The sequence below is a fragment of the Lynx canadensis genome, chromosome D4 (genome assembly GCF_007474595.2).
Source record: "Lynx canadensis isolate LIC74 chromosome D4, mLynCan4.pri.v2, whole genome shotgun sequence".
In the NCBI taxonomy this organism is placed as follows: Eukaryota; Metazoa; Chordata; class Mammalia; order Carnivora; family Felidae; genus Lynx; species Lynx canadensis.
Window position 1 is genome coordinate 6337662 of NC_044315.2, and position 23632 is coordinate 6361293.

At 40.2% G+C, this 23632-nt stretch overlaps 1 protein-coding gene across 1 annotated transcript; it reads left to right on the plus strand.

The window, feature by feature from the left end:
• The first annotated feature begins 17906 nt into the window (after positions 1–17906).
• LOC115499387 (prorelaxin) lies at positions 17907–23417 on the plus strand. Its single transcript, XM_030293262.1, has 2 exons — positions 17907–18175; positions 22978–23417. Exons 1-2 carry the CDS (start codon positions 17968–17970, stop codon positions 23313–23315), a joined length of 546 nt encoding a protein of 181 aa, XP_030149122.1. The 5' UTR covers positions 17907–17967; the 3' UTR covers positions 23316–23417.
• Positions 23418–23632: the final 215 nt, after the last annotated feature.

Here is a 23632-nt window from a genome sequence, read left to right on the forward strand (position 1 = left end):
TAGTCATTATACTCAAGCAACTGACCACATATCAACATACGGTCCTGACAGAATCATAGTTGTAGAGAACGTTGGGTGAGGTCTTAAAGGATGCACTGAAGTTCTCCATGAAGGTAAGGAGGTGCAGAACAATGACATGCTGGGCAGAAGAAGAGGCTTGATTAAAGGCAAGACAGGATGTCACGTCCAGGGATTTGCTGCTGGTTCGATTTGCCTAAACTGGGGGGTTCCTCCTGTGAGGGACGTGTTAAGAAATGCACTTGGAGGCACAGATTATCTCTGGAATGGCTTTGGGTTTAAGGAATCTGCATCCTGAGAGTAATGGGCATGAAAGATCTGCACTGGGTTTTACTGGAATTAGTCACTATAGGGGGAAGATCCCAGAGCCCATGCAATGAAGAACGGCAATAGTCCACACAAGTACTGGCCAGGGCCTGAACTAAGGCTGTGGCTTTGAGCATAGGTTCAGGAAAGTGACACAGAAGAATAGCAAAACTGGGAAACTAGTTTGAGTTTGTGGAGGGAGAAGAAAGTAAGTTCTCTTCATTGAATCATTAGCATGGATTTCCTGGAGGACACGGGAAAGTAGTGATTAGGAGGCACACTGGTGGTCTAAAGGATGCTTAACATCTAGCACTGGTTCATAGACCATGCCAGAATCTGGAATTGCATTTATTTTACCTTAAATTCAATCATTCTGTCCAAACATTCCTGACAGGGCCCACCGAGAATGGGCTTAAGTGTCCTGCAAAGACTGACTGGCTAAAGACCTTACACAAGATGTGTGTCAGTGTGCAACACATCAGGCTGGGGTCCCTCTGGACCACCAGGACATTCATTTGTATTGGCCTCTCACCCTGGCATTAACCCTTAGTTCGTTAGTAATTATTACTCAATAGAACCTCTGCTAAACACACACACACTCACATTTTTGTTTGTGCCTATGGTGGGGCAAAAATCAAAGCAGAGCTATTAAATAAAGGCTTTGCAATTCAACTGTATTAAAATATATTCCAATTGTCTTTTGTATTACTGATTATCCAATGCTTTTCCCCTTATTTATTATTAAACATAATAATATTTATATTATGAAATATAATAATATTTATAATTGAAAGGACAAACATTTTTGCTCTGACACTCGAGCTGTTAGCCATTTATGTTAATACTTGCACTAATTACTATTATTATTATTATTATTATTATTATTAAATTCTGATTACCAACTAGACATCTGACATTTCTTTTTTTTTGAATTTTCTAATTTTTTTTATGTTTGAGAGAGAGCATGAGCTGGGAAGGGGCAGAGAGAGAGGGAGACAGAGGATCTGAAGTGGGCTCTGAGTTGACAGCAGAGAGCCCAATGCAGGGCTCAAACTCACAAATTGTGAGATTGTGACCTGAGCCAAAGTTGGACACTCAACCAACTGAGCCATTCAGGTACCCCTAGACATCTGACATTTCTAAATACTGAACATGATGTGGTCTTTGTTCAGGTAGCTTATATTTACAGATCTTTGTGATATTACAAGAAGAATAAGGAAACTGTTGTAAGAAAATATATTAGAAGAAAAATAAGAAACTAAGGTCTGATTGATTATAAGCAAAGATTTAGAGATTTGAATAAGGGTAACCTCACCCAGTGTCTTTTCAGTGATTAGAAACAAAGCTGGGGAAAATCTCATCCCTATCCTGTGTGGCTGTTCATCTTCCCCCAAGACACTGCAGACCTAACCAAAGCAATGCAGAGACTCCCTCAGCTTCACGTGGAGGTTAAGTCGTGGTGGGAAGGAAATAAATACGGGCCCCAAAATTTTCTGCACCAGAATGACCCTTCTTGGATATCAAATCACTTTATAATAATAAAATAATAGCAAAAACAGTTTATAAAATCACAGTACTTAGCCATTTTGAATGTTTTTAATTCATATTTAAATGAGAGAACTGGGGACTAAAATTACAGGCACTAAAATTACAAATAAACTAAGTTTATATGGTATTACACCCAACTCAGTTTGTGTTTGGGGGTAAAACTGAAGGGTCCTTTATGGTCCAGTACCTAACTTCACTTTGTAAAGATTATAAAAGTGTCCTAAATCTACTGAAAACAGTTTTAAATGACAAATACTGAAGTTATTGTCCAGATGTTAAAAAGAGAAGACCCTTGGAAATGGTCTAGTATAAGCTCCCATTTTTACATTTTCTTTTTTTTTTTAATTTTTTTTTTTCAACGTTTATTTATTTTTGGGACAGAGAGAGACAGAGCATGAACGGGGGAGGGGCAGAGAGAGAGGGAGACACAGAATCTGAAACAGGCTCCAGGCTCTGAGCCATCAGCCCAGAGCCTGACGCGGGGCTCGAACTCACGGACCGCGAGATCGTGACCTGGCTGAAGTCGGACGCTTAACCGACTGCGCCACCCAGGCGCCCCTATTTTTACATTTTCTCAAGAAAATGGAGGCCTTTTGTGATTTACCTAAAATTCCACATCTGGTAATGGTAGTTTGTACTAAAATGTTGGTGTTTTGAATTCCTGGCAGGATTCTCCCTGACTCTGAAAGAACAGTGACAATGAAAGTCAAAATAAAAAATATGCTTCTATAATATCATAGATACTCAGTCTCAGAGCCTTAGAAGAGGGGATTAGAAGGGCAGGGTTTAGGGCACCTGGATGGCTCAGTTGGTTAAGCATCCAACTTTGGCTCAGGTCATGATCTCATGGTTCGTGGGTTCAGGCCCTGCGTCGGGCTCTGTGCTGACAGCTCGGAGCCTGGAGCCTGTTTCGGATTCTGTGTCTCCCTCTCTCTCTGCCCCTTCCCTGTTCACGCTCTGTCTCAAGAACAAATAAACATTTTTTTAAAAATAAAAAAAAAAAAAGAAGGGCAGGGTTTAGAAGAGGATGAGGAGGGAGCAGACTCAAATTACAAAGAATAATCTACAACCAATGTAATCTGAATGTGAGCAATCTGAAATTCATAATATATTTTATAGGCTTTGACAATTTAATATATGCATGTTCAAATGTTATATTCTAGAGACACTAGCCAGAACCTAGATAGTGTTTCTGCTCCACTGTTCTGGGAAAGGAACAAACTCTTGTTGGGAAAATATTATTAAATAAAGCCCACTAGCCAGGGATCACACTATCTCTTGGCTTTGGAGTGTGTTTGTTCTGCAAGAGGGTTGGAAATATTCCTTAGGTCTGGCCTTGTGGATGCCTACAGGGGATTTCAGGAATACCTGCATTCTACTAACTGTACAGTTTGCAGAAAGTAGATTCTAGTATTCAGGGATGACTACTTAGCATCTCTGATGATTTTTCTATTGGTAACTTTGGAATTTATGAAGACTGGAGCAGTGCTTGGCCTGCAGGTGCACCAGGAAGCCCAGACTGACTAGGGGCGGAGGAGAGAAAGTGAGAAAGGCCTAGAAAATAAGAAGGCCAAAAACAATGAGTAGTCTTCATGAAAGGATGAAGCTGACTCAAATGCCCCTCATAGTAAACAGCACAAAAATGGCTGCCAGGGGAGCCATTGGTAGGGGGAGTTGAGCCCCTCGGGGACCAAAGTCACCTGTGGGATTCTCTTGCAGCCCAGTTTATTTTGCTGTGCTAACTTGTTCCTCTGGCCACTTGGAAGACAGTAAGAAATGTGGCTGGGCAGAACAAATTCATCATGACTGCTGATAAAGGTAACTGGAAACCTATGTCACTGATAAAGACTCAATGGTGCTGCTAAGTCTCAGGTTTAGATGACATTTCTGGTTCAAATTTTTCGTCCACAGGTGTCACAGGATTGAATGATGGATTGCTAATCTCAGTTTATTTATTTTTTTCTTGGAGGACTTCCATTATGGCTAGCAGCACTCTGTGGATGTTTTCTGCTCCGCCTGGATGTGAGGGATAGGCAGACACTGACCCTGAGTTGGTATTGGGATTTCATTTGGTGTTAGAAGAACAGAGTTCAGGATGTGTCCACAATGAATTCATGTCCTAGAAAGGATTGGCAATCTGGGATTCTGGTTTGGTGAAGGTTTCAAAAAACTAGAAGGAAACAGTTGTTGAATACATGTGAAAGTCAATGGATCAGAGATACTAGTATACATTGAAATGTGTTAAGGGAGGTCTGTGAAAAGCTGTCAGAATGTCAGGATAATATGATTGGGATTTGAGGAATACAGGTGTTTTTTTTCCTTCTCTTCATACCATCCCCACACCATTAATTTACTGCTGATGAAGATGTGACTTGAGTAGAAGATAGAACCAATTCTATTCACCAAGGTGATTTTGAAAAGAGAGCGAGCTTGCTAGGGACCCAATATAGGTTAAAATACTCGACAAGTTCACATCTTCTTAAATTACTCCAGAGAAAAGTTGGCCTCTGGAATGCTTTCTTTTCCTCTTCAAGGATCTAAAACTTTTGAAAGGCTTCCAACTAATGCTACCTATTTCAAACTAGAAACAATAAAAAGACACTTGGGTTTTGAATAGAGTTTGAGCCTATGGATGGTTATGTCTCTGAATTCAATAACCATGGACTACGGACAGAGTACCGGACTGATCTTCCAGCCAGTTTCCTTGTCTGATCTGGAAGCTTAGGACAAGGCTGCCATCTCTGAAACAGCCTGAAAATCTAAGTAGGCAGGTAAAGGGGGTTCTGTTCAACTTCTAACTTTAGTAAGTTCTCTTCAGCAATTCAAGCAGAGACATCAATTTCCTACTAGGATTGTTTTAGGAAAAGAAAAAAATTCAAATAGCCTCATGGATGATGGATAAGACATTCCATTCTCCCTCCCATTTCTTTTTCCTCAGAGATAATCACTTTTATCTCTTTTAGCTGTCTCAGTATAGGATCTCCCTGAAGCAAATTTTGCAATAGTGCCTTGAGCAAGTCATTTACTTGGGCACATAATCCCAGAAACTCTGGTGGGGAATTGGTGGAGTAAGATAGGACAGAGAAAAAAGCTAGTAAATGAAATCTTACCCAGGAAGTTACCTCTGTGGGCAACTTAACCCTGCTGGGGAACTCTGAGAAATGGTTCAGAATAACCCCTTCACCCAGAGTTATCTGACCCCAGAAATGCAAGAGCTGGGGTATAAAAACCTACTTTTGAGTTCATTGGTGGAGGGCTGTTCCCAGTCCATTATCTTTCCAGCACTTAGGGTGTTTTGGCAAAGTGGGCGCTGGAGGCCAGAAAACCTGGAGGCAAGAGATGCAGGTGCTACAAATTGGAAGTCAGATCAACTTAAACTGAAATGGCAAGGGCCAAGGGGAAGTAGTTGAAAACAATTCATATTTTAATACCAACAGTGTTACTTTAACTTTACATCTCTAAGTAACGTTCCAGTGTAGCTATTTCCTAATGTTCCCAACTTTTAAAAAATATAATTTCTTGACACATCATACAAATCATGAGGAATTGCTTTTACCTCTCCCACCTTATACCGTCTCGCCACAACTGCCACACACTTGCACCCTTCCCAATGATTGACCCATCTTTCCAATACTCTTATGTGATCATTTTGTTAGATCAATGTTCAGGGCTTACATTGTGATGATGACGACCACTTAGCAAAACTGTGCCACATAGTAAAGTATACTACGTTCTCTTTCTTGTTTGGCATCCTGCTTTTCTGGAATTAGTAAGTCTAGTTGTTTCATGTGCTTAATGTTCTATATATTGATCACTTCTGTGGCCATGAACTCTTTGTCAGTTTCTCCCAAGACGTCCATTCACATCAGTTAGTCTATCAGTATCTCCTTCTTGAACAAACTTGCAGACTCCTGACCTGCTCCCACCTGGACTGTTTTCCCTCTACACCTGGTACTCAGCTCTCCCTTCACCTATGGTAGGGGTTCTCTTCTCCTTATTCCTGTGTTGCATCTTTTGTTTCCTATACCCTATGTTGTGCTCCTTCATTTGCTGGAACTCATCCTCCTATAGCTTTCCGAGAAAGAGTAAATGGAGGAAACCTGTTAAGACCTTACGTATCTAAACTTAACAGTTCTTTTTTTAAATTTTTTTTAACGTTTATTTATTTTTTGAGAGAGAGAGAGAGAGACAGAGTATGAGCAGGGGAGGGGCAGAGAGAGACAAGGAGACACAGAATCTGAAGCAGGCTCCGGGCTCCGAGCTGTCAGCACAGAGCCCAATGCGGGGCTCAAACTCACAAGCTGTGAGATCATGACCGGAGCCGAAGTCAGATGCTTAACTGACTGAGCCACCCAGGTGCCCCTTAATAGCTCTTTTCTGATGCTTGATTGATGCCTTGACTGGGCACAGAAATTCCTGGTTGTTAGTAATTTTCCATCAGTATTTCTTTTTTTTTTTTTTTTTTTTCAACGTTTATTTATTTTTGGGACAGCGAGAGACAGAGCATGAATGGGGGAGGGGCAGAGAGAGAGGGAGACACAGAATCGGAAACAGGCTCCAGGCTCTGAGCCATCAGCCCAGAGCCCGACGCGGGGCTCGAACTCACGGACCGCGAGATCGTGACCTGGCTGAAGTCGGACGCTTAACCGACTGCGCCACCCAGGCGCCCCTCCATCAGTATTTCTAAGAGATCATCTCATTTTCTTTTTGCACTTCTCAGTCTATTCGTCGATATCCTGAGCTGGGAAGCCTTCCATCACAGATCCCCCTCTTTACCCTGCTTGAGCTCCGACCACACGTGTTGGGCCACTCACCACATAGACAGATGTGCTCCTCACCCACTCACCCCACTCGCCTGCCCCACTGCGCAGAAGCCATCCTTAGCCAGTCAGGCCCACACACCTCTCACTAGGCCACCTTCCATTCCTTGCTGCCCCCAGTGTGGATGGCCTCCTTCACTCCTCTGAGCCACCACTGGACACCTCCTTTGCTCTGCCCTTCCTGATGGCTTTAGCATGGAATTATTCAGAAAGAGAAGGGAAGAAGAATGAAAGAACTGAATTTTAACATCTGTCATTTAATTTATATATTCAGAATTTTTGAAACAAAATTACTTTTAGATTTTATGTTAATGATATTGATTTTATAGGCTAGATCCTTTGTTTTAAATGTTTACGTTGAGAGAGACAGAGAGCATGGGTATGAGTGGGGGATGGGCAGAGAGAGGGAGAGAGAGAATATCAAGCAGGTTCTGCACTGTCAGTGCAGAGCCCTATGTAGGGCTTGATCTCATAACGGTGAAATCATGACCTGAGCCAAAAGCAACAGTCAGGTGCTCAACTGACTGAGCCACCCAGGCGCCCCTAGGCTAGATCCTTTTATTTAGAATTTGGATAGAGAGGTTTTCACTAAAGAGTATTTGTGTTTATTGGAGAAAAGTATCCCAGTGAGTTGTTTTGGCAATGTCAGTGAGCAGAGAGTAGGGTTTTAAGGCCAAAGCAACCAAGGAACAAAACCCCTGGTAACCATGGAACCCTGTCCTCAATAGAATAGGACTGAGTCCTGGGCCATCAACCAATTTCTATATGAGGTGTAGACACTTTGGAGAAGTGTATTGGCTCCTGAAATATTTACATATCTACTACTCTGCCATTTAATTGAGAACTTGAGTCTAAACACCAGCATTAAAGCAATATATTTTATAACTCACCAAAATATACTGTTATGCTCAATATGCCAGACCATTAGCCTCATAGATTTATTAAATGCACCACCATTTCAGCATTTATAATTGCTTGAATAATTCTAACAGTAGTTTTTAATAGCATATAATTTTAGTTATAAATGAGACTGTTCTGTTGCCTTAGTCCAGGGCTTCTTAACCTCACTACATTTGGGGCCAGATAACTCTTTGTGGTAGGGGGCTGTTCCATCTTTGTAGGATGTTTACCAGCATTCCTGGGCTCTGCCCACTAGACGTCAATAGCAAACCTCCTCTATCTTGGTTGGACCATCAAAGATGTCTCCAAATTATCCTTAGTTGAGAACCATTGCCTTGAACTGACAGTTCAATCATTTAGACTCTCTTTTTTTTTTTTTAAGTGTATTTCTTTATTTTGAGAGAGAAAGAGAGTGAGGGCGGGGCAGAGAGAGAGGCGGGGAGAGAGAGAATCCCAAGCAGGCTCCACACTGTCAGCGAAGAGCCCAACAGGGCTCAAACTCATGAACCATGAGATCATGACCTGAGCTGAAATCAAGAGTAGGACGCTTGGACCGACTGGGCCACCCAGATGTCCCTAGACTCTCTTTTATCTTTGTTGTAAATGTGTATTTTTTCCCTTAACAGTGATGAATAACCATTACTGTTTAGCTTTCCAGGTATATAAAATTAACAGATGACTACTAAAAGATAGCCAGTGATGCTAGGAGCATAAAATGTCAATTTAAAAGGTACTTAGCTTATATTACAACATTTCCACTATTGGGTGTAACCTGATTGTTGAGTGGGCAAAACGAAATCACGTTTACAAAATTTCTCAGGAAAATGTAGTCAGTATCCAAGTGTTAACAGCCCAAGCTTTGCAGATTGAGTCTCAGTTTGAACCCTTCACTCCAGTGCTCACCAGACCTGAACATGTAACTGAATTTCTGTTCTTCTATCACTCAATTTTAATTTGGTGATACTAATATTACTCAGCTCAGAGGTTGCTGAGAGTGACAAAATGAGATAATGCAGACAAAGTATTTGGCAGATAATAGGCATTCAATATTTCCTAATACAACTGTTCTATGTCCAAAGCGTATTCCATGTCTGTTGCTGTTTTCACTCTAGTCTATAACTTGATGAGTTCTAATTGACAAAGGACAAGCAGACAGCTGACTGCAAACCCTTCTCTGTTTATCAATTAACTATATACCCTATTTGTCAGAGAACTGACTATTCATTTTCTATGGACACAATGAACATATTTGAGAAATAAAACTAGAGAAAGTGATTTGGTCGGGGGCTATATTTGATAGGTGCATTTAGATGACACTTAATTAAAAAAAGGAATAAAAATTCAAATAACATTTAGTTATGCATTAAACAAATGATATTTATTAAAAAGAATAAAACTGAAATCAGGGCTGTAGAAAATCCAGAATTTTCTGAGTTATCTGGACCTATAGACAAGAAAACCTGAAAGCAGGAAAACAGGGTTTTCAGAGAAAACTGTGCCTTCTAGGGAAGTGGTCCTACATATTCAAAACAGCTGATTACTGGGTCAGATTCACTCATTCTCTGGAAGCAAGAAAGAAGATACGAAGAAGGTCTCTTCATTCATTGTAATTAAACGAGCAGATATTCTATACACACCAAACAGCAGGAAAAGCACCCTCATCAAAAATCAGTCAGTCACTTGTTAGAAACCACTGAATCATAGATGAAGAGAGCTCACGATAATACAGAGGCATAGAACTTGCCCTAGATTTTTCATCAGTTTTCTTCTCCACTAGTCAGCTTAGTTCAGAATGATTCCTTTTGTCAAATGCTTTTGGGCATCACCCTTACTTTTCAAAAAAAAAAAAAAAAAGAATCACATCTATCAGTCAATATTAACCAAGAAAAAAAGTAGAATTAAACAAACTTCACTTTATTTTTTTTTTACATGAACTAAAATTTTAATAATCACTGATGTGGTAGAGTATATTAATATTTTTGCCAAATACTCTTGTGGCCAGGATGAAATTCCTTTTCAGGACTGTCCTTTCCTTTTTTTTTTTTATATGAAACTTATTGTCAAATTGGTTTCCATACAACACCCAGTGCTCATCACAAAAGGAGCCCTCCTCAATACCCATCACCCTCCCTCCCCACCCCCCATCAACCCTCACAAACCTCACTTTATAAGAAGGGCAATTTGCAATTCTGTTCAACATTGTTTCCATAAAAATAATACTCCTTAAATATCAACAGAATTATATGTATTTCTAAAGCTTTATTATGTCCTCTCTCACATGCTAATATGTGCTTGAGAATTGTTCGAGAATAGTTAGTAAAGATTATTCTGAGCTGTTTCAAGGTTGGTATAATTGAGCCAGATACAAGTAAATATAAAATATAACTTGTTAATCTCTTCAAATATAAGTGACATGTGATGTCCTTGCAAAATACAAGGTTAACACTGAAAATCAAGTTGGAAGGAATAAAGTATGATTATTTGGGCTTAATAGTCATGACTGAACACCTTTGTATTAATTTTTCACATGTTCCATTGTTAAAAGATCAAAGTAGAGTAATTACTGTGTTTCTATAAAACACTGGCTGGAACCTCAGACAAATTAGAAAACATATTCCCCTTAGCATACATACATATCTGTTTTCCACCATATTAGCATATCCTTATAATACTGACAGTTCTTTACAATACATTTAAAGTATTGCATAACCCACTTAAGCTCAAGACTGGTATATTTAGGAATTCTAACTTTATTAATTTCTTCAGGATTGCATAAGTAACAACTTAAATAGCATTATTCCTAAAATGTTTCATCAGAGTTTTTGGGCAGTGGCTACATGGTAGTTTGTCAACTATTCAGCACACTGGAGACAACTAGTGAGCTTAAAAATACTGATGCCTAGTTCCCGCACTGGGATACACTAATTCAATTGTTTTAGCATGCAACATAATATTAGTGTTTCTTAAAGGACCCCAGGTGATTCTAATGTGTTGAAATACTGGGGAAACTTTGGGCTGGATTAAAGGTCCAGATTGGGAGTGGGAGCCATGGACCATTGGCTAATCTGAAGGATCAGTCATCTTAATGAAGAAAAGATTCTAGATTAAGGGTAATGGGGAAAAGGGGTGCCCTGGGGTAAGTCTTACACAACTGCCCAGGAGTTTGTAAAAATGTACAGATGAGTCAATGGGGTCCCATTCTATCAAGCCAGTTTGTAAGTACCAAAAACCCCCTCCCCTCCCCTCCCTTCCCCTCAACTCCCCTCTCCTTTCTTTCATTCTTTTATTCTTTCTTTCTTTCTTTCAAAATCATGCTATCCCAAAGAAGGATGGGGAGGATCACACTGAAAATGCATGTCTTTTAATGTTTCTTTATTTTTGAGAGAGAGAGAGCAGGGGAGGGGTAGAGAGACAGGGAGACGCAGAATCCAAAGCAGGCTCTAGGCTCTGAGCTGTCAGTGCAGAGCCCAATGCGGGGCTCAAACTCCTGAACCGTGAGATCATAACCTGAGCCAAAGTTGGACGCTTAACAGACTGAGCCACCCAAGTGCCCCAAGACTTTAATTTACCATTTATTGGGTCAGAGCATCTATGCTCACTAAGATCTATTTTAGGGCAATTGGGTAACTTAGGCAAGGCAACAGTTCCAATGGTTAAAGTGAGACATACCTATTTGTTCTCCATTTCATATGTAGTAACCTCTGAGGATTATAGGGGGTACCATATTAATATGTAGTGGGATCCCCAGGTGTACCAGTAATTTGAGTCCAGTATTATGTCCATGTGGTACCAATCGGTAGATTTCAGATGTTAAAATTAATTCAGAACCTGTGCTGTAGAAGTTTAAGAGCCAATAAATATGCTTTTATCTCTTTGCCATTTATATCATTTTAATAAATTTTAGACTTCCAATTGGGTCTAACTGTGGGCCTCAGTTTTTCTTTTTTTTCTTTTTCCTTCCCCTTCCCCTATAGCCAGGTTCATTTGTTTGTTTGTTCATTCATTCCTTCCTTCTCTTTCTTTCTCCCTCTCCCTTTTTTGGTTGGCTACTAAATATAATCTGGTGTCAGGGGGTGTCCTCTCTACCCCATGCTTATTTATAAATATCTTCCCCCAGAGTCTCAAGTATCATCAGGCTCAGTGGTCACCCCCATGGCAATGTTTGCTTTATAGGGTTTAAAGAAGTTTAAATGAACTCCTTTGCTGTGCCACAGAGATGCCACAGGTGTCTTTCCTTGTAACCCTGAGGATCAGGATCTTTGTTGTGACAATAGCATAAGAAGCAGCAGCAGCAGAAGAGGTATTTAAGGGTCCTGCTGTGCTGTCTGCTATTGGATATGTGAATCACAAGCCACCTATTGGCTTTCTTTTCTGCATCTCTCTCTCTCTCTCTCTCTCTCTCTCTCTCTCTGTACAATTTCTCTCAAAATTTTTCATCTATTTTCTAAAAAATACAATTTGTTGTCAAGTTAGCTAACATACTGTGTACACAGTGTGCTCTTGGCTTTGGGAGTAGATTCCCATGATTCATCGCTTACATACAACACCCAGTGCTCATCCCAAAAAGTGCTCTCCTCAGTGCCTATCACCCATTTTCCCCTCTCCCCTACACCCCTCATCAACCCTCAGTTTGTTCTCAGTATTTAAAATTTTCATATTTCCAACTGCAAAAAGTCATAGGTTTTAGTTTCTGTCTTGATCCAATCATCCATAGTGCAGACCTTCTGAGTGGTTATGGGAAAAGTTCAAAAGACCAGCAGCCGGCCACCCTCTTAGGTAACCATCTTCTCCTCCAGGGAATGTCAGTTAATCTCCCTAGGGTCAAGGTCCACATACAATAAGGTCTTTGGTCTATGGCTCAGATGGAAGCCATTAAGTTCCATGATTGTCAGATTAGCCCTTTGGCATGCTAGCAATCAGCAACACTAAGCAAAACCCAGGTATGCTGGCTTGGGATTTTGCATTAGGAGGGTGTTGACTTACTCACTCCTCTGGTATTTTGGCAGGAGCTGGTACCAAATGCTGCTTCACCTTTTCTTTTCTCATTAGCACCTGGCCACAGGCCTGCAACTGGGGTGCCATGCTTAATTCTCCCCAGGATGGTGGTCTCCTCCTTTTCCACAAAACTCACAGAAAACCAACTCTGAGCCTGTCCCAGGGGTGCACAGTCACAATATCCACATGGCTGCCCCTAAGCTGTCAGTGATGGTCACCAGGATGCAGTGACTACACTGTTGTAGCTGGACCCTTGGTAAGTGGGACTCAAGAGATAATTAGTTAAAGTTAGTTTTCTCTGCCTTTACAGGTGGGATGCTCAGAGACCACCTGCCAGACAAACACAGGCCAAACCCAACAACATGTTAAGCTGTGGTATATTGTAAGTTAACAACAATTCTTATCAGGGGGACAAGAGCATTTTAGGGTTGGAAGAGATGTCAATATTGACAAAGACAAAAAGTGTGTCCAAAACACAAGCATGCAGCAACTGGCAGTTCTGTCTGAGGGGGCCTTTGCCATATCATGATGGAACCAGTCAGTTAGCCAAGAGGAGTTAGTTAAAGCTGACTAGGTGTCCTTGGTCATGAATGGGCCACCTCGTTCATGATCCAAATGTTTTAATTACCTCCTATTCACCCCATTGGTGAGGAAGGAAATTCTGCCCCAAAGTTACAAGGATGGCCACATACAACATTCAACACCCAACACTGGACAGCTGAGACTGTCAGTTTATTAGTCACATATACTCACGGCTCAGTGTAGGAGGACACTGCATGCCACACAAGGCTGAATGGGAGCTGCACTCAGAACACAGTAAACAGCCGGGGGCCATATGAGGCAGGCCTTGTAGTAGCAGAGGGTGAGGTAAAACTGTAGTTACTACGAGAGTATGTGATTGGCTTCTTTGAGTAATTCCATGAGCTGGCAGGAAAATGAAACCTACTACTGAGGGATGTGTAAGAACTGTGCCTGGTTCTCTTGAGGAGAGTTGTTTGGCTAGGAGAGCCAGACTAAGCTGTGGGAGCAGAGTGTGGTGGGGAACTTGTGGTTAGGCCATTTAAGTCTCTCCGTTTCACCAGGTGTCAAGGCAGCATATAATGTTGGGCCTTAATTTTTTGCCCCAATATATTAATATTTATGGTGATCAATAAAACTAGCATATTTGGGGACCTATTATTGAGTGTCTACTATATGACAAGCATGTATCATCAGTGAACAAAACTAAGGTCCCTGTTCACAAGAAGTATGAAGTATACAAAGAGTGGCATAATTCTTTCTCAACATTCGCTTAGCACATACATTGTTGTTTGAGTAGAAATAAGAAAATATTGGGGCGCCTGGGTGGCGCAGTCGGTTAAGCGTCCGACTTCAGCCAGGTCACGATCTCGCGGTCCGGGAGTTCGAGCCCCGCGTCGGGCTCTGTGCTGACGGCTCAGAGCCTGGAGCCTGTTTCCGATTCTGTGTCTCCCTCTCTCTCTGCCCCTCCCCCGTTCATGCTCTGTCTCTCTCTGTCCCAAAAATAAATAAACGTTGAAAAAAAAAATTAAAAAAAAAAAAAAGAAATAAGAAAATATTGAAGTTACTTATCTCTTCTAATCTCTTAGAAAAATTTAGAGATTTCCCAAAGTTTTGCTGATAAGAGAACTTTCTGAAGATCCTAATTTCCCTTCAGTTTTTGTTTCAGTCTTCTTGATAAAGCAGCATAACCTGAAGTGAAAGCACAAATATCTAGAGTAGTTCCAAGGATGTCTATGAGACATAGTCAGCACTGATTTCTGATCACTACTTTTGAAAAAATACAAAGGTTTACCTCTCCTTCTTCCACAGATCCCAATGAAATGATGGAAGAAACATACAAAAACAGATCTGATGCACTACTTATTATCACGGGAAATGAGGGGGACGGTTTGCTACTGACACATCAGAGAAAACAATGAGAATTTGCTACAAGATAGAAAACTGGTAGAAAAAGATTAATGACAGATTAATGACAGCAGAATCTCATGTCTCTAAAAAACTGAGTTTCTCTTAGAACCACAGGCTGATCCCAACTGCATGGAGTGCAGGCAGGAGACCATGAGCAAGGGAATTCAAGAAGGGGCTGTAGAACCTCAGAGGTTGTCTGCCACCTGGAACAAAGTTCTGTGACACGGAGATCCAACCCAGAGAACAGGGGCAGCACCCGGGAAATTTACAGCCTTGATAGGACAAAGATGCAGTCCCAGACACAAAAGGCAATTCCACAGAAACTGCCCTGGCCCAAGTCCCTTACCACCTCTTCCACAAAATCCCTGGAGGCAGGTCTCCTGCTCCCAGAATCTGCAGTCACTGCTTCTTATTAGATGACTGGCTTTTAAGAGGTACAAAGATAATCTGTGGTAAGCCATCTTGTAAAAGCACTCAAATGATTACTTCAGTCTTTAAAATATCTATCTCAAGTGCTACTAATATGTCCCTAAAACCCTCATGAGAAACTAATGAATGCAATCTTCATTTGTTTCTCATATAAAAAAGTACTCTGCTTACACATATATTTATCAATTAGGATTGTGTTCTCTGTGAATAACAGAAGATCCTGTAACAGTGGCTTTAAGCCTAGGGAATCACCCGTTTAGATGTGAATGAGGGTAGCAGGCTCTTCCCTTTCTGGTCAGCTATGCTTAGCATGCAAGCCTTCCTCTTTCTGCTGCTGAAACTCATGGTCCCAAGATGGCCGCTGCACCTCTGGATCTCAATGTCCACTTTAGGACAAGAAAGGAACAAAAAAAGGCTTAGTGTCTGGATCAGAAAAGCAAAGCCTTTGCCAGAAACTTCCACTGCTTGCTTATGTTGTACTGACCAGAACTGTGCCACATGGACCCTGTTACCTACAAGAGACATGTGGAAACCATTTCTACAACTCAACAACCTCAAGAGTCGATCTATAGTTCCGCTTACCGCTTTGTACCTACAATTAAAGGCATTCATGTGTATCTATTAACCTTCACCATGCAGATTAATTCCAAATGGAGCTGGCTGCAGGAGAACCAGAGAAAGGGGGCTTTGGAATCCAGAAGACATGGGCAGGGATCCCAGCTCCAGCACTTACCAGATGTGTGTATGGCATACATTTGATTTTTCTCTTTTAAAAGGTTTCTTTGGGTTTTCTTGTTTTTTAACAACATGAAAGAAATGCCTTTTAGCCATGCCTACAAAGCCTGTGAATCCCACTGTTGTCTGTTACTCTTAACAGTAGAGTAAGCCCCCATCTGGCATGTGCGCTAGACAAACTTGTACAAGTTACATGACTACTCTCAACTTGCTTCCTCTCCCTGTAAAATGGGAGAATGGCCCTTTCACTGGATAACTGCAAGGACTCTACAAGACGACACAGATAAAGTAAAAATGTCCCTGATGACTGAAAGAAAACCAGCCTCAAAGCAGGCTAGTAAATCCTTTTATCTGTTGTTTTACTGAAGATGAGAGCCAAGGATACAGGTTTTCAGATTACTCTGTGGAACTGCCCCAAGTTTATTAGATACAGGGGACTCTACATGCAAAAGAAGAAAGGGTGTGCGTGCTTGCAAGCAGTTCTCCAAGTCACAAGGACAAAGACAAGTCACAAGGTAGAATTTGTTATGGTTGTAACAATTAAGGTTTTTTGACTTCCACAGAGACATGTGAAAGACCCATAGGTCATCTTTATACATGTTTCTATCATATCTGATTGTTTAAAAATTTTGCTTGCATGCCTTTGCTTAACTGGTTTTCTGGCTCTTCCTGTATTTAATTGTTCCTTGAGGTCATCTGAGATGGTCACAGGAAGCTGGTATCAGTCACCTACTACATTTTTAATGCACTCCACCCCCTCCAAAGCTACCCTCCCCCCCAGAAATTTACATTTTACACAAGCAATTACTTTGGAGGGCAGCCTTGCAAATGGATTATTTTTTGCAATGATTGTGAACCCACAAAAAACCCTTCAAACCTCAGTTTTGAGAAGCCTCTCCCAAACTGCTTGTTTTAGCAAAAACCCATGTAAAAGCACTACCTCTGACCATCTCAAAGCTTTGGTCAGGGCTGGTGTGTGTGTGTGTGTGTGTGTGTGTGTGTGTGTGTGTGTTTTATTACACAATGCTTAGCATTTGATCAATGCCAAGTGGGTCCTGTTGAAATTAGCAGCAATCTAGAAATGAGAAATATTCTATCCCATAGCTGTATCTGTAACTGATTGTTACTACTTTAACCCAAAGCTACCCTAACTTCCTCCATGTCTCTAGTTTACCTGGTGGAACTGAGGTCATCTGAATACATTATGAACACAAGAAAATAAATTATTGAAAAAAAGAACCTATTTACACTTAAAAGTTACTGTCCATCTAGAAAGATTATTTAATGAGTGTATTATCTCAAACTGTTAAATTAGAAGCTCACTAAATACAGTAAACATAAAATACAGTAAAAAAATAGACATGGTTTCTGTGCTGTAACCTATATTATCAAAATATTCTTTCTAGAATTGTGGCATTTTTTGTTTCTGTGTGTGTGTGTGTTTGTGTGTGTGTGTGTGTGTGTGTGTGTGTTCTCCAGTGTCTAGGGATATAGAAACAATACAATCTGAAATTAAAATATTCAAGTAACTGGTTACAATTAGACTATCTCCCAGAAGAGTCAAGGAAAGTCAGTAGAGAAAGTGCACTGTAAACTTAAGATATCGTACAAACTTAAAGTGATGCATTGATAATTTTAATGTTTTTAACCAGGATTTTAAAAAAAGTCATCAGATATCTCTTTTGCTAGTAATTTTTCCATTCATTCATTGTATTTTTAATGACTGATATACCAGACACTATTCTAATGAACTTATTTAGATTAGGTTATACAACAAATGGTCATGCTGGAAAACTCTGAACTATGAGAATATGGGTGATTTCAATTTTATTTTTCTTGATATAATTTAGTGTAAGGGCCATGCATAACTTTATGATAAAAGAAAAGTTTAAATCTTGACTAACTTTACCTAAAGTATGTGAAATACTTTAAAGGTAAGAAAAGAAAACTATATACAGCTGCAAAAGATCCAAGAACAGAAAGATGGGCAAGTGGAGGAAAGTTGGGGAGGGTGAACGGAGGGAGGGCGGGTGGGGTGGGATAGAGGGTGGGGGTTTGGGGGGAGCGAAAGGGGGAATTCCAAGGAGGTGGGTGGGGAAAAGGGTGGGGCTTGGACCACTGACTCAGGTCTAAGTGGTCACCCAAGGTTTATAAAAGCTTGGTTGAACCTGGCCAGGAAAGCAGCCCCAAAGTCCAGCATTGGAACACAGGCAGAGACCGGTAGGCGTCAGAGGCTGCAGGCTCTAGCGGAAAGCAAACGCCCAGGGCAGCAGCTTTCTGGTCCAAGATGCTGCGCCTGTTCTTATCCCACCTGCTGGGAGTCTGGCTGCTACTGAGCCTACGTGTCAGAGAGATCCCAGCCCAGCAGCAGGAAGTGTTAAAGGCATGCGGCCGCGAGTATGTCCGACTACAAATCCGGATCTGCGGCTCATTGTCCTGGGGAAAGAACAGTCAGCAACACCGGGAACCTCGGCAGGCACCCGCCGCACTCCCAGGTGAGCGCTCCGGCCCCCGCCGCTCCCCACTTCCCATTGGCTGTGGTCGGGCTGCCGGACCGTTCGGAAGCGCACCCGCGCTGGGCGGCTCCAGACCGCGCTGGCTTCCCGCGCTTAGCCCTGACTCCGAGGTTGCTGATGCCTGAAAGTTTGGAATTTTCTCTTGCAATGTGCTTTTCTAGTGAGGTCGCACCCGGGATCTCACCAGAGGAAGTGAAAGCATCGGGCACAGCAGAGGCCTTTCCTGAGAGGCACTTGGTGCCCTTCACCTCCTGGCAGTCAGGATGATAGGGATGGGGACGAGGGGGAGCCACAGAGGTGGTTCTGTCGCCCAAAGACCCGCTGGAGTTGGGGGCGCACCTGGGTTGGACACCACAGTCAAGTCCGCAGGGCACAGAGCAGACGGTCGTGTGCGCTGGTTTGAGTGCCAAAGTGCATGGGACTGAACTCGGAGACCACTGCTAGGATCCTGGAGTGGTAAATATGAAGGGTCTTCTTAACAACTCTCCTCCTTTGCAAAAAATCTGGACTGTGGCCCACACCATCGAAAATCTCTTTTAATTTTATTTTTATTTGTAAATTTCATTGAAGGGGAGAGCCTAGCCTCCCACCCTCTTTGCAATGGGCCTTGAAGTTCATTTGCAAGAGAAGGGATTGAAGAGAAAGAAAAAGGCCTGATCCCCTACAGGAGAAAACCTGACCGCTCAGAATTGAGTACAGCTCAAATCTGGAATGGTTTAAACAAACAAACAAAAAAAAAACTTTGTTAGTAATACTATTTAGAGAGATAAAATGGAACCTAAGTTTAAGTAGCAATACAAACTTTCATATCTAATCAGTGTAATGGGTTATATTAAATTCAGAAAAGGCAAGCTCAATTATGAATAGTGTTTTGTTTTACAACATGTATGCGATTTATGATAAATCACAACTATATTTTATAGGCTACATAATATATCCTATATTTAAGTGACCTTCACGTAAAATCATTGTGCACACTAAGCACATTTACTTCTCTTTTATGGGATATAAAGTATGATTATAAAGCTATTTACTTTATTTTTCTATACTGTTGGTCAGAGACTGATTTATTTAATGCAAGTTTTTACATAATGCTTATATTCTACACTACAGAGTTTAGAAATTTACTCATTCAAAGTCGGCAAGACCAGACTGCATTGTGTTTCCTTTGTTAATTCACTTTTTCTGAATAAATAATATGCTCATATTAAAGACTGAAACATACACATAAATACAATAAAAAAATAAAAAACACAGATACTAAAGACTCTGAAAAAATACATGAATTTAATTAGAAAATGAAAACATCTACATTAAATGAGAAACTGACAGGCACTGTTAATGAGAAATGTATGGGCACCTGCCTGGCTCAGTGGGTAGAGCATGTGACTCTTATCTTGGAGTTGTATGTTTGAGACCCACCTTGGTGAATTTAAAAAATTTTTATAGTATTTTATGTCACAAATCTACTATATATATTTAACCATTCTTAGTGGACATTTAGGTTGTTTCCAAATTGTTACTTAAACACGATTTTCTGAGCACATTTAAATATAGCTATTTGGCCAAATTTCTGTTTCTGTAGCAGAGTATTGTGATTTTAAAGTTTTTTCAAAGGACTGTCTTCATTGCTACCCAGTACATAATTTAACCGGAAATAAACTAACAAAATATTGCCTGCAAGTGAAGATCAAGAAAAATGCTTAAATTACTAGGTAAGAATCATTTTGGAAGTACATATCAATCAAAATAACTTGTGATTCATGAGCTTATAAAACCTCTATTGTTTAGTTTTTGTTTTGTATTATTGTTAGCTAGCCATTTTTTTTTACCAGAGTGTATGCAGAAATAACACTCATTGCACCCCTTTAAAAAATAAGAGATATTTTTAACTAAAAGAGGTCTATGTTAGTAATTTTAGTCCAAAATCCAGTAATTAAGAGGGCCCCTGGGTGGCTCAGTTGGTTAGGCATCTGACTTTGGCTCAGGTCATGATCTTGCTATTTGTGAGTTCGAACCCCATATCAGGCTCTGTGCTGACAGCTCAGAGCCTGGAGCCTGCTTCAGATTCTGTGTCCCCCTCTCTCTCTGTCCCTCTCCTGCTTGTGCTCTGTCTCTCTCTCTCTCTCAAAAATAAACAAACAGTAAAAAAAAAGAGAGAGAGATGTTTATATGAATTCAGGTTGATTAGAATATTATCTTTTATTTACACTTGAGAAGGTAAAGCTGTTGATTGGAAAATGTTTCAAAATAAGTTTAAAAAATAATTTTAATAAAAGAGTGCAATCAGGCAAAAGTAGACAAGTGGAACTACATCATACTAAAAAGCTTCTGCAGAGCGAAGGAAATAATCAGAGTAAAAAGGTAGTTTATGGATTAGGAGAAAGTATTTGCAAATCATATATCTGGAAGGGTTTAATTTCTGACATATATAAGGAACTCCTACAGCTCAATAGCAAAAAAGGTAATAATCCAATTACAAAATGGACTGAAGACATGAACAGACATTTTTGGCACAGAAGACATACAAGGGCCAACAGTTATAAGAAAAAAAGCTCTATATCACTATCATCAGGGAGATGGAAATCAAAACAACAATGGTATCACTTCACAGCTGTCAGGATAGCTATTATCAAAAAAAAAAAAAAAGACAAGAATTGTTGAGGATGTGGAAATACTAGTACCTTTGTATACTGCTGGTGGGAAAGCAAAGCAAAATGGTGCAAGCACTGTGGGAAACACTGGGGAGATGCCTCAAAAAACAACAACACAAAAGAATTCCCATATGATCCAGCAACTCCACTTCGGCATATTCATCTAAAACAAATGAAATCCAAATTTTGAAGAGATATTACCACTCCCACATGCATTGCTCACAATAGTCAAGATGCGAAAAAGAATGCCAAAAAAACACAGTCTATGAATAAACACAACAGAAACTACAATTGTTTTGCCTAATTCATTAACTGGCATTAAGTATATGGAAAGTTACTAAAGTTACTATTAGTTTTTCTCTGCATTCAATAAGGCCCCAACTAGAGAAGGTTTAAGTTTGAGCAAGGAGAGTTTTATGGGGAGATTGAATTAAACTTGGGGTATCTTACTGAAGGAAAATGCAAAAACTTCTGACTACCAAAAAAATGGTACAAATTCTCATCTGTCAGGTTTAGAACATGAATGAGAATGAGCATTAGAAGGAAAGATAAAATACTAGAGTTTGTTTTCTTTCACTTGAAAACTCCCAACTATTGAAGTTTGTTACTGGCTGAAAGGAGAGCATGGAGACCCTTGCTAAAGAACTCACAAGAAAGGGGCCAGCCCCAGAGCATTCATGCCTGCCTGGGTGAGGGGGTGTGATTTCCTCTGATCAATAGTCATCAATGGTTACCCAGAAATCTACAGTCCATTGTTTAGATTTATATTTCTTGGCTTCATTGTTTCCACTGTTTCAAGAGCCACACTTTATTAGTAAGCTGAAAAGGACAGTTGGCTGTCCATGAAGAACAGCAAGAACTGATACAGGTTTATACTATAATTTAAACTTCATCTGTGTCTCTAATGTTTCTGGTGCTAAAACTCTCAAAATTGTGTAAATGGAATAGGTAAGGTTAGGAGAGAGTCTACATGACCGAGAGTTTTCTGAGAGCAGGAAATATGTTTCCTTTTTATTATATCTCTTACCTGGCAGTGCCAGAGACATGGAAACAGTCAATGCAGGTTCAGCTGATCTAAGAAGAAAGATACCAGGGGCTCCTGGGTGGCTCAGTCGGTTAAGTGTCGGACTTCGGCTCAGGTCATGATCTCACAGTTCATGAGTTTGAGCCCCGTGTCGGGCTCTATGCTGACCGCTCAGAGCCTGGAGCCTGCTTCAGATTCTGTGTCTCCCTCTCTCTCTGCCCCTCCTCCACTCGCTCGCTCACGTGCTCTCTCTCAAAAATAAATAAACATTTTTAAAAAATAAAAATAAAAAAAAAAGGAAGACATCAGCTAGTTCCTGCAGGTTCCCAGTCCAAGTCCCAACCTTCTTATTTGCCCATCCTGGGATGTGTTTAAGATCAGACTCCCTTAACATGCAGAACTTGTGTGATCCACAACACTGGAACAAAAGTCATACAAAGTACATTAGTTAGTACACACAGCACAACAGATACCAATCTGTTCTTAAAGTCACTGGTATTTTGGTCACTGTTCTTTTAGCCCATTTCTCTAGTAAATGTAAAATACTACTGATTTGGAGTAAATACTCTGGAGAAAAGAAATTGTTAAATAGATGTATGAGGGATGTCAGAGACCAATATCTCCTTTTAGATCAGAGGAGCTGAAAATTCTGCCTTTTTACCTTTATCCTGAGGCAGTAATCTGCCACCATGGAATGTTTGAGAGGATTAAGTTAGAATTAAGTCAGAAGTTAGTAACAGAAGAAAATTAGTCAGGTAAGAAAAATTAATCTGGAGTCAAACTGAGTGTTTTCGATGACCAAGATGACTTCAGAAATGTCAGAGGGAGTCAAAGACTATGATGAAAGCATTAAGGGGACATGAAGAAAGACAGACACGAGGTCTGTGGAGTAAAGCAGAATCTTAGTAATGCTGTAGTAATTTAAGCCGCCCAACTATAATCTGCTAAATTGTTTAATCAGAATACTTATTGACTCTGTTTTGATGTTTAATTCTATTAAGACAATACTTTCTTTCATGTCTCTGCAAAATTTTATTTATTTTTTCCTGATGTTCCTTGAGTATTTTTCTCTACCCCCTCCTTTTTTTTTTTTTTTAATTTAGAAATCGTGTCCTCCTCCATCACCAGTGGTGTAGAAGCCTTGAATGGGATGTTGGAATACATTCCTGATTTGCCACAAGAGCTGAAGGCAACACTGTCTGAGAGGGAGCCATCATTCAGAGAACTACAACCTTCATTGAAGGATTCTAATCTTAACTTGGAAGAAGTGGAGAAAAGTATTCTTGGTAGACAAAATGAAGCTGAAGACCAAAGTCTTTCACAATCAGGAAGATCAAGGTTAGATGCACATTCTCGAATAAAGAGATCAGACTATATAAGATACAGTGACAGGTGTTGTAACGTAGGTTGTACCAGGAAAGAGCTTGCTAATTTATGCTGAGATGAAAGTATTGTGTATTTCATCCAGTGTTCACATGTATTCCTGACACATTCACTGATGGTTCTGTCACCCCACTGATTATTAAAATATGAGAAATCATTATTTTTGTGTTTGGGTTTTTCATTTGGTGTGTAACAAAATATTCCTTGAATTATTATAGTTTGTGTTAATAATAACTTTTTATTCCAAAAAATATTTTTGCCTTTTAAATTAATGGTAATTAAATTGGGTTATTGCCTTTTTAATACTGTTAACTTAAAATGACATAATCTTTATCATTTTAAACACATATAATAACTTAAAAAAAATTTAATAGA

Excerpts from the sequence above, each read along its gene's own strand:
- LOC115499387 (XM_030293262.1), top strand. The coding sequence starts at position 17,968 with ATGCTGCGCCTGTTCTTATCCCACCTGCTGGGAGTCTGGCTGCTACTG. Across the intron at positions 18,176-22,977 it reads GGCACCCGCCGCACTCCCAG|AAATCGTGTCCTCCTCCATC; the intron begins GTGAGCGCTCCG and ends TTTTTAATTTAG.